Below are 12,188 nucleotides of genomic sequence, written 5' to 3' on the forward strand. Positions count from 1 at the left end.
TTAGAGAGCTAGAGCACATAGTGGGAGCAGGAGAGGGAGAGAGAACTTCAGGTGCACTCCCTGCAGAGCTTGGAACTGGAAGTGGGGCTCAGTGTCTCAACCATGAGATCCTGATCTGAGCCAAAACCAAAAGTCAGACACTTAACTTAAGGAGCCCTGAAGGCAGTGGTATTTTTCCTCGTCTCTGTTTCTTCACATCTGGCACGGAGCCTTGACACTCGCTCTTCACCATCAGTAAATATTTACTGATTAAAAGAAGAATTATAAGCCGTTCTGCCTCAGTTATTTTTGCCACTTCCACAGATGTCTGAACACTCGCCTTTTGAAGAGCTCTAATAAGGCAGGTGTATGGGGATAACATTGAGCTCCCCAAGCTGGAGGGAGCAGCTCCAAAATACTTGCAGTTCTGCTTCTGGAGTGAGGCCTCGGTGTGTGTGTGTGGGCCAGGAAAGCTTGTCCAGCTGGGGATGGACCCTCTTCTAAGACGTGGTCCTCGAGGAGCCAGCTCTTCCGAGCATCCACAGAATCACAGGCAGGACATCAGACCCTCAGCTGAGTCCCAAGCTAATGTGTCTCAGTTGTAGGCTGACAGCATTAGCCAGATTTGACTCCCTGTCCTGAATATATTTTTACTGATAACAAATAGCTGTGATTGTGTCTTTCTGATTTTCTTCAGCCATCCCATTTGAGACATTCTACTCCAAAGTTTCTTTAACGTACACTAGTGTTTGTCAGGCCATCTGCCTCAATATTTGTTTCAGAGGCGTGAGTGATACTCAGTGAGTTTTTATTATTTATTTATTTAAAGATTTTATTTATTTATTCGTGAGAGACCCAGAGAGGCAGAGACACAGGCAGAGAGAGAAGCAGGCTCCCTGCGGGAGCCCGATGCGGGCCTCAATCCTCAGACTCCAGGATCATGCCCCAGGCCGAAGGCAAGCGCTCAGTCACTGAGCCACCCAGGGATCCCCGAGTTTTTAGAAAGTATCCAATATCTACTTCAAATTATGAAACGATAGGTCATGCTTAGCACATCCATTTGATTATTTTTTATTTTTCCTTTTAAAAACATTTGCAGAGAGGGGTCAGCTAGCTGGAAGGAGGACTCACCTGGTACCTAATAAGGTACTAAGTGTCAGCCTATAAAATTAATTTGTGTCAGAATGTAAAATGCCTCCTCTCTTTCAGACACAGCTCACTCTGGCTGGGGTGTGTGTGTGGGGAGATATATATATATATATATGTTTGCGTGTAGGGGGGTGATTTGCTAAAAAATACTGACTCTGCAACTGTGTTTATACTCACAGAGCTTGACACCCCATGTCCCCTGATCCCTGTTCTGTCAGGCTCCTGCTGGTATCACCCTGGTCAGGGGTCATGTTGCTAGGAATCCTCTTTGGGGGATGGAGAGACTAGGCCCAGGTCCTGTGGGATGATCTCTGGGCTCCCTAACCACTAGGGGGAGCCCCGGCTCTGCATTTCAGGGGTCCCTTCTGTAGGGACAGCGCCTTTGCAGGTTGGACCTTGTGGGGACAAAACTTGGTTTCCCCACACAGCGGCCTGCTAGACCCTGGGAGGAGGGAGAGCACCAGCAGTCAGTCGGGAGCCACGGAGAAGCCCATGTTGGCCCAGTGTTGGTTCAGGGGCTGGGGACAGAGTGGTGGGGGCAGAGCTTTTCCGGGCATTGGGAGCTTCTGGCTCAGACAGGGATCTTTGGGAGCAGGTGCCTTCCCAATGTAAAATGTCTAATGCAAATGATGTTGGATGATGTGTCTTTCAGTTGACGACAGCAGTGACCAGTGCCTTTTTACTCGCAAAAGTGATCCTCTCAAAGGTACAGCCTCCCATGTTCTCTTGCCATTACCATCTATAATGGCGAAGCCTTATTTTCCATTGTGAGCTCCTGGTAATTGCATTTCCCTCTCCTGCTCACATCTGTCTTTCCAGCTTTTCTCTCAAGGGGCTTTCGGCTACGTGCTGCCCATCATTTCCTTCCTCCTGGCCTGGATTGAGACCTGGTTCCTGGATTTCAAAGTCTTACCTCAAGAGGCAGAAGAGGAAAACAGTGAGTGTCTCCCCAGATTAGCCTCCTGAGACAAGCTAGGTACCAAGCTAGAAGGGAGACCCTGGAAGTCCTGATTTGAACAGAGCTTACCTTTTTGCTAAGCCTTCCTTTCATATAATGATAACAGCATTTTATTGTGATTAACCTTGCCCAGAAGCTACCAGAAGTATGACATCATTCCCAGCATCTGAATTTCTTCTCTTCCAGGACTCCTGATAGTTCAGGATGCTTCAGAGAGGGCAGCACTTATACCTGGTGGTCTTTCTGATGGTCAGTTTTATTCTCCTCCTGAATCTGAAGCAGGTAAAAAAAGTTGTGATTCTCCTTTGTGTTTACATTCATCACTCAAAAGCCCAGTCCTCCCTCCCTCTCCTCCCTCCCTCTGCTCTCAGAACACTGAGCAGACATGGAGCACAGCAGGCATGGAGACAGGAAAGTAACTGAGACCTGGTCTTGCTGTGGGACCTGTGGTGAGACCCAGAGTGTAAAATAAATGTCTCCGAGGGCCACAGACCCTGTGACGTGCCCTCTGCATCTCAGAAGACAGGCAGACCAGGGGAAGGGACTGGATGTTCTCTGATTACCTGTCATGCCCTCACCTGACCATCCTCCAGGACCCCTCTGTGTGAGGATGGAGCTCTGTCTACCTGGTTGCTGGTGATGGAGACCAGAGCCTCCTTGGGGACCTGCCCTTTCTTAGAGGCTCCCATCCCATCACTCACTAGGCCATGTCCACCCTCTGGATTTCTGCCTCCTGTGTCTCATCATTGTCCTACCTCCTGTTTCTCCACCTTGCATTCAGCATCTCCTGCTTCGGTTTCTGCACCAGCCTCCTGCCTCCTGCCACAGTCACCCTGTCCCAGCCCCATGTGAAGTAGAACACTAGACTTGTTCCATGGGTTCCTCAAACCAGTCTAGGACATGAAAGTCTCATTAACCCTGTTTTAGAGATGATTATATATAGGCACAGAGAGGGAAGTCATTTGTGCAAAGTCATACAAAGAGTAAGAGATGGAGCTGGGATTTGAACCCGGCTCAGGGCTGGAGTCCATGCTCACAGCTAATCCATGTGTGGCCTTTCAGTATTAATGGAAACACAGTGTTGATCACATCTTCTCCTGCACAACAGCCTTCAGCAGGGGAAAGGATTAAGTAAGTCATGGTCCTCATTCTGGTAGAAAGCACCATTTGACCTCCCACAGGCAGTTATCCAAACTCCCAGTACTGTCTCCTTGTGTCTCTTAGTTTTCTGAAAACACTATGTACCAAAACCCCCAGGCCATTGCTCAGCTTGCTTTTTCTATCCTTCCCACTGTTCCTCGGCAGTCCTACTCTCTGCTCACAGGAGAGAAAGCTTCTCCCACCCCACCCTCACCCCCAGGCTGCTGGGAGGGTGTTCTCTGCATTTCCTTAGGAACCTCTCCTACAGCCCTGTCGTCCGTGCTGGCTCCCTGCCCTCAGCGCTGACCTCGCTGTTCCTACCGTGGGGATGGGGACCTGAGTTAGAGACTGCATTATTGTATTCCCAGCATTGAGCTCAGTGAGTAATTGAACTCACACACACACACACACACACACACTGTATAGCAGTTTCCAGGCAGAAAGCCTCATGTGAGTGATCAGAGACACAGCAATGAGACACAGCGAATCAGGGGAACTCCAAGTAACATGGTATTCTGGACTCTTGGTATTGCTTCTAAAAGCAGGTTAAAATATGAAAGCATAGGATCAGATGAAATACAGATATGAATTAGCAGAAAACGTATTTCTCAGCCAACAGAAACTCAAGTAAGTAGTAACCTTTTGTATACCTCATGAGAGTTATTTCCTTGAGTTTTTTTGTTATAGGACTCATTCTTTTGGAAAGAGGAAGTTCGCATTCTTGTTCATGCTTTTGTATAGCTTTCATTTTCCTAAGAGTAATAAAAGTTCTCAGTAGTGATGTGTTTACTTAGTTAGAAGTTCAGAGCGGGATAACAACAGGAGGAATCCCACCTTAGACATTCTTCATCAAGCTCCCAGGTCTGAATCCACTGGCTTCCTGCCTCTGACTTGTACCCCCACCTAGTGGTGGTTGGGAGCATTTCCATTTCTTTGGGTTCCGGAGCTGATCTGGAACAAACCTGGTCAGGGTGCTCTGCTGGGAAGCTGCTTTGTTCAAGACAAAATGCAAGTGTGTAGTAGGAGAGAAGGAGTGTTCAAAGTGACTTACTTTATTGTATTATATTTTCATTGGCTGAACCTTCAAGTTAGGAAAGAATTATAATTAAAAACTGTTATTGGAATTAAAAACTGTGCCTAGAAAAGAAGATTCAACTCTAAAGCACCACTGGCTCATGAGGCCAGTGGTTGAAAATTAAGCAAAACAGGCATCTGTGCTTCTTCTGCCCTGGGACTGATGCGGCGCTGGTTGGCCCCTGGTGGAGAAGAGGGCATCTGAGGGCTGCTTGCCTTCTCCTGACTTTCTCCTGCACCTAGTGTGGTGCCGGCACAGAGTACATTTATTTATAGCCGTGGAAGGAATGGATGAAAGGAAGAGAAATAAATCAGAGTCAACAAAAATTAAAATGTTAGCATTTTTCCTTGTGAAGGATTGGCCTGAATTTTAGTATCACAGAGATTCTGAAAGTTAGCACCTTTTGATAGGTTACTTTTAAAGGCTATTAAGGTGGTGTGTTTGCAGGTTTACATGTTGGTCTAACCATATCGTGCTTACCTGTGTATTCAGTAGAAGGAACGAGGAAGCACAGTCCTTTGTCAGGTGATTGGGATGAAGTTGTTTGTGTAGTCAGACAGCTGAAGTGAACCCATTGTGATGTTGAGGAAAAGTTAGTCACCTCATCATCAAAAGACTTCATTTGAAGAGTAGTTCAGTTGCACAATATACTCTGTGCTAAGCAAATCTAGAGAAAGACACTGTAATTCTGCTTTGATACTTTCTAATAGTAACCAGCCACACAGGCTTGTTTGCCCTGGACAGTATTAGCTTACTCCTGTGGGTCCATGTAATTATTATTATACTCCTTTGATCTCTAGGAAATGTTCTTGTTTAGATGATCAACTCTGTAGTCACCTTACAGATAATCAATAAATTTGACACACAGGTTTTCTACTTTTTATTAAAAATTTTGAAGTGTATTAAAACATCACCACTGAGGATACTACCTAACCTTGATTTTAAAAAAAGAATAGCTTTAATGAGTTATACTTTGCATACCATAAAGTTGATCCATTGTAAATATGCAATTGTATGGCTTTTAGTAAATTTGTCATTTTAAACCAACATCATAGTATAATTATAGGGTACTTTTATCATCCAAAAATATTTTTTTTTATCAAATCATCACTCCTATTTCCTAGATAAAATGCTGATCTACTTTCTCTCCTGAAAATATGCCCCTTTTGGATAATTAACATAAATATTATCACAGAATATGTAATTTTTTGCATGTGGCTTCTTTCTCTTACTATAATATTCTTGACAAGCCACTCATGATGTAGCATGTGTAAGTAGTTTCCTCTTTTATGTGACTCAATAATATTCCTTTTTATGGATATACGTACAGTGTTTTCTTTACTCATCAGTGGTTAGCCATTGGAATGGTTGGCAGTTTTTGCTATTATGACTAATCCTGCTATGAACTTTTATGTGCGTGTCCTTGTGGAGACATTTGTTTTTATTTTTCTTAAATTCCTAGGAGAGGACTTGCTGTGTATGATGGCGAGTTTCTGTTGAACTTTTCAAGTCATTGCCAAAGTCTTCTCCAAAGTTACTGTACCATTTTTCATTCTCTCCAGTAGTATCTAAGGATTTGTTTTTCCACGTACTCACCAGTGCCTGGCAGAGGCTGTCTTTTTCATTCTAGTTATTCTAGAAGGTGTGAAGTACTTTCTCCTTGTGCTTTTCATTTGCCGCTGAGGACTGATGACCTTGAGAACCTTTTCATGTGCTGTGAGAGTTATTCATTTATTTCCTTTGGAGAAATGTCTGTTTTTACCACCACCACCTTTTTTTTTTTTTTTTAAAGTTATGTTGTTTGTCTTCTTCTTGAGTTGTAAAAGTTCTTTATACATTCTAAGTAAGAGTCTTTTGACTCTTGAATATGATTCACAAATATTTCTTCCCAGGCTGTAGACTTTTCAGTTTCTTCATGGAGCTTTTTGAAGCACACATTTTGAATTTGGGTGAAGTCCAGTTTATCAGAATGTATTCTTTTATGGATAATGTATTTGGGGCCATATCTAAGAATACCTTGCCTTAATCCTGTATTGCAAAGATTCTCTGTTATATTTTCTTCTAGAAGATTTTATAGTGTTGGCTCTTCCATTAAGTTTATCGTCCATGGTGAATTAATTTTCATGTATGGAGGAGGTATGAATTAAGTTCATTCTTCTGCCTTTGGATATCTAGTTGTTGGAGTACCATTTGTTGAACAGACTATCCCTTCCTGCACTGAATTAATGTGGCACATTTGTCAAAAACCATTTGACCATAAATGTAAGTGTTTATTTCTGGGCTCTCAGGTCTCTCTCAGTGACCTGTGTGCTCTCTTTGCACTCGTAGCACACTGGCTTGTTACTGTAACTTAACCTTTTTGTAAGCCTTGAAATCAAGTCCTGCAAGGCCTTACTTGAAAGGCCCACCCTGCTGTCCTCAGAACTCCATGTGTCAGTAATAAACCTTTCGACACCCTCCGTGTGTGTGGCATCATCAGTCTCCTCATCGAAATCAAATTTTGAGTGTGCCCTCCTACACTGCTTTTGCAGGGTGACCATATCATCCCTTCAACCTTGTTCTTTTTGAAAATATTTTGTTTATTCATGTCAATTTTTGGTCTTCATGTCAATTTTGAGATGGGCTCGTTAATTTTTGTGAATAAAGACTGCTACATTGGATTTATAGCTGAATTAGGGAAGAATTGCCATCACAACAATTTTGAATCTTCTGATCCATGAATGTGGACCCTCTCTGCATTTATTTATTCTTTAATTTTTTTGCATTGTTTTTTTTTCTTCTTTTTATAAATTTATTTTTTATTGGTGTTCAATTTGCCAACATATTGAATAACACCTAGTGTTCATCCCATCAAGTGCCCCCCTCAGTGCCCATCACCCAGTCACCCCCACCCCCCCGCCCACCTCCCTTTCTACCACCCCTAGTTCGTTTCCCAGAGTTAGGAGTCTCTCGTGTTCTGTCTCCCTTTCTGATATTTCCCACTCATTTTTGCATTGTTTTGTAATTTTCAAAGTTTTGCTCTTCTTTTATTGTATTAACTCCTAAGTGTTTTTTCCTTTTTGGTTCTACAGTAAATGGAATTGTTTCCTTAGTTTCACTTTCATATTGTCATGCTAGTGTATAGAAATGCAACTGATATTTTGTGTATGGAATGTGTACCTTGTGACAATGCTAACTAAGCTTGCTCATTAGTTCTAGTTTTGGTTTTGTGTATATGTAGATTCCATGGCATTGTCTACATACAGGATTATGTCATGTGTGGTTAAAGACTTTTTTAATTTTCACTCTGTTAAATATCTTCATTCTTTTTTCTAGTTGCACTGTCTAGAACTGTAAAACTATGTTAAATAGAAACGTCAAGAACAAACATCCTTATCTTGTTCATAGTCTTTGGGGGGATTCATTCAATCTTGCAGCATTAAGTATGATGTTAGCTATGGGTTTTCACAGATGTCCTTTATCAGGTTGAGGAAGTTTGCTTTTATTCTTAGAGTGAAAGTTCTTATCATGAATAGGCATTAAATTTTTCACATGCTTTTTATGCATCTGTTGAGATGATAATGCGGTTTTTATCTTGTATTCAATTAATATGATGACGTACATTAATATTTGGATGCACATCAACTGTTTATATAGTATCAATCCCACTTGGTCATGTTGTATAATCCACTCTTATTTTTGTAGATTTGATTTGCTTATATTTTCCTGAGAATATTTGTGCATATATGTACATATAAAATACATACTCATGATATTTTGCCTATTGGTCTGTAGTGTTCTTATGTCCTGGGCATTAATATCAGTAAAGGTGATCTCATAGAGTACATTAGAAAGTCTTTCCAAACACACTGTTTTCCAAATGAATTCTTCTTATGAATGCTTAATATTGTTTCTCCTTTGAATGTTTGATAGATTTGTCAGTGAAACCATCTGGGCCAAGAATTATCTTAATGACTAATTCAGTTTCTTTGCCTATTACATATAGATATATTCAGATTTTTAATTTCTTTTGATCATTTGTGTTTTCCTAGAATTCATCATTTCTTCTGAATTATCTAGTTCTTGACAAATTATTCATAATATTCCCTTATAATCATTTTAAATTTCTATAGAATTGGTAGTGATATTCCTTTTTTTTTTTTCTTCTTCTAGATTTTGGTAATTTGTGTCTTCTTTCATTTTCTCTTTGTAACTCTAGGTTGAGGTTTATCAAACCTGTTGATACTTTAAAAAACTGACTTGTTTTCATTGATATTCCTCTCTTGTTTTTCTTTATTCTACTTCAATTATTTCTGTTCCAATTTTTATTTCCTGTATTCTATTTGGGTTAGTTTGGCTTGCTTTCTTTTCTATGATTGATTTTAGATTTTTCTTCTTTCCTAACATAGGCATTTAAAGCTATAAATTTTCTTCTAGGCATTGCTTTAGCAACCTCTTATGAAATTTGATGTGTTATATTTTTATTTTCATGCACTCATGGCTTTCAGCAGGTTTACTGTTAGGTGAATCTATTTGTGTATATCCTAATCTTATTTGTTTTACTAGATTTGTAGATTAATATTTCTCAACAAAATTGGGTGTTTTAGCCATAAGGGAGTTTGAGACGTTGTTTCTTCAAATCATTTTTCCTGTTCTTTTTTTTTTTTTTTTTCCCTTTCTCTTCCATCTGGGAGTCCCATGCCATTAATGCTATCTCATTTGTCTTTGAGCTCTGTTCAGTTTTTCTTAAGTCTTTTTCTCTCTGTTACTCAGCTTGGATAATTTATACAGCTCTATCTTCAGATTCACAGATTATTTCTTCTGTCAATTTGAATATTTTTTTAAACTCCTAGAGAATGTTTCATTTAAAGTACTATATTTTTCTATTCTACGTTTTACTTTTTTAAAAAAATATATATTTTACTATTTTATGAGAGAGAGAGAGAGAGAGAAAGAGAGCGCACAAGCAGGGGGAGCATCAGGCAGAGGGAGAGGGAGAAGCAGATGTTGAGCAGGGAGCTGAATGAGGGGCTTGATCCCAGGACCCTGGGATCATGACCTGAGCTGAAGGCAGACTCTTAACTGACTGAGCCACAGGCACCCCCCACATTTTACTTTTTAAAGTATCTTTTTGGGACGCTTGGGTGGCTCAGTGGCTGAACGTCTGCCTTTGGCTCAGGTTGTGACCCCGGGTTCCTGGGATCAAGTCCTGCATCAGGCTCCCTGCAAGGAGCCTGCTTCTCCCTCTGCGTATGTCTCTGCCTCTCTTTGTGCAATAAATAAATATCTTAAAAAAAACTATCTTTTCTTTTTTTTTAATAATTTATCCCATCCTTTAGAATATCTCTTTGTTCATTTATTATTGTCATACTTTCTTTTACTTCCTTAAACATGGTTTTCTCTACTTTCTTGAACATATTTATAATAGCTGCTTTGAAGTCTTTGCTAAATAAAGTACTCACACTTTGCTGACATACTCAAAGACAGTTTCCATTGAATTGTCAGGATTTCCCTCCCTGCCCCCTGAGAATAGACACAGTTTCTGAATCTTTGCCTTTCTGTTTTTTTTTTAATTGAAAATATTTTGTTGAAAAAACATAGTAGCAACTCGAGAATCTAATTTTGTTCTCCCCCAAAATTTGCTTTTATTGTTATTTTTTTTAAATTAAAAAATTGCTTAGGCTAAATATGTGAAATTGTGTCCCTTGCAGTATACGATTGTTGATGATTGTACTCAGTTTTTTCTTTTTTTAATTTCTTTTTAAGTCTAGCTCCCTAGGGTCACCTGTGTGTCTGCATAGTTTAGTGGTAGCCAAAGATTGGATGGAGATTGTGCTCAAGCACCTTGATAAGATCTCCATCCTCTGTTAAGTGAAATAAGTCAGTCAGAAAAACAAATAGCATATGGTTTGGTTTCATTTGCTCTTGGGATTAAAGAAAGAAAAAAAAGATAAATAAAAAAAAGACTCTTAATTATGGAGAACAAACTTTTTACCAGAGGGGAGGTAGGTGGGTAGATGTGTAGAATAGATGAAAGGGATTAAGAGTATATTTATTGTAATGTATTGAATTGGTGAATCACTATTTGTACACCTGAAATTAATACAACAGTATACATTATACTGGAAATAAAAAAATTCCATTCTCTAACAAATATTATGGGTGTATATAGAATAGCGTATTCAGATTTTAGAGATTTTCAAGTTTTCCTCTGCTTGTACTCTCTCCTGAGTCTTTTCACATCTCCTCTGCATATGTCCAAAGCCTCAGGATTGACCAAGAGTCTTTGGCTGGCTTGGGCTCTTTTGGGTCTCTGCTAATCATGCACACAGCCTCAGCCAAGCATATGCTTGCTGCAGCCATGACCACAACCGCAGACCAGCAGAGCCCATGGCCTTCCTGCTTGCACACCACTGAGTTTGTAGTTCACCATCACATCACTCTCCACCCCAAAGTAACTCAGCTCCCTTCAGCTGTGTAATTTTGCTGACAGTCCTCCTGGCCTGGCCTGTCTTAAAGAGCTTTCATATCTATTGACTTGAATATTGGGAGGTCGGGAAGGGATGGGATCAGCTCTAGGTAAGAGCACTACTGTTGTTCCTTTCTGCAGCTTTTCAATCATAAACGCTTCTTAGATTGTTGTATGTCTTTGGAAATTTCCCAACTTTTGAAATGGTTGGTTTTGTTCATCTAGTCCAGTTGTATAGCTGCTTTTCAAGGAGATTTGTTAGCCTCACTTGACCATAACCAGAAAGCCTGCTAGCATGTACTTTTAAATTATGTAAAACATACCTATTACTATGTTTTAATTAAAAGTTTGGCTTTATTCAGAACTCCCAAATAATTTCAAGACATGTCAGCTCTTTGTGGTTCAAATGCCATTAGCCTAACAAGTGGGGTGGAACGTAAGCCCAGAAACAGGAAGATGTGGTATGATCATCTGCCTTAGACTTATTTCAAAGTGAGAACGCAGTCACCCGCGTGACTTAACCTCATCTTATGAGGTTAAGATGTGGGGCACGATCTTTTCTTAAGGTTCTCTGCTGTTCATACTCCTGTACCAAATTTGTTATTGCCTGTAATGCAGGCAGACATTCTCAGAAGAACAAAATGTCTTCTTTGAGGCATATTATCTGGCCAGAGGAAAGCAGCTATGAGGCAGGCTGCCTCCTCTGTGTGAGGAGGCTTCATCCCTCACCTACTCCCTTGTCTTCCCACCACTCCTGTTTTGTGTCCCTTCCCTGACAGTAACACTTGCCTTTTATAAAAACGTGCACAAAAAACAAACAAACAAAAAAGCAAAAAAACGGGCACAGAAGAGCAATCGAAGATCTTGTCCTTCCAACTCTACGGCCACATCTGTGTTGACAGTTCAGTTTGTCTCCTGCTGGTTTTGTGTTTGTAATTTCACATCATTGTGGCCATGCTGCTGGTATTTATACAACCTTTTTGAAAAAATTATAATTTAAAAATTATGAAGTCAGTTTGTTGCACATATTTTGGAACATCCAGAAATGATTCAGGCCATCTGGTTATTTTCTTATAGGCTTTCTGATTGGTGCATATATACTTAGGTTTTTATTTTTGTAATTATGATCCTATGTAATTACGATCCTAATTTTTCATTATGTATATGCTTTTACTTTATAAAACGTGCACTTCTAATGCTGTAATGAACTATATCAATGTAAGGGGGTACAAGATACTTTGTGAAAGTAAAATAATTTTTTAACTTTTACCCTCAGAAATCTAGATTTTTTCCCCTGATTTTTAGCAGCAGAATCTGCTTAATGGAAAATGAGTGTTATTTAGTCAGACATATTTCCTAAAGAAATAATTCCAGAGTGAAATTGTGGGCTCAAATGTACAAGTAACATAAGGTTCACAAGACAGGACCCAGCACAGTGA

At 40.1% G+C, this 12,188-nt stretch overlaps 1 protein-coding gene across 2 annotated transcripts in view; it reads left to right on the top strand.

The window, feature by feature from the left end:
- The window catches only part of STARD3NL (STARD3 N-terminal like), a 52,932-nt gene that overhangs the window by 38,075 nt on the left and 2,669 nt on the right, over nt 1-12,188 (top strand). For both annotated transcript variants that reach the window (XM_025984054.2, XM_072760032.1), the window contains 3 exons: nt 1,781-1,834; nt 1,948-2,065; nt 2,273-2,368. In XM_025984054.2, coding sequence (XP_025839839.1) covers nt 1,781-1,834; nt 1,948-2,065; nt 2,273-2,368 — 268 coding nt within the window. The remainder of the gene's footprint in view (nt 1-1,780; nt 1,835-1,947; nt 2,066-2,272; nt 2,369-12,188) is intronic.

Source organism: Vulpes vulpes, chromosome 5, assembly GCF_048418805.1.
Source record: "Vulpes vulpes isolate BD-2025 chromosome 5, VulVul3, whole genome shotgun sequence".
In the NCBI taxonomy this organism is placed as follows: Eukaryota; Metazoa; Chordata; class Mammalia; order Carnivora; family Canidae; genus Vulpes; species Vulpes vulpes.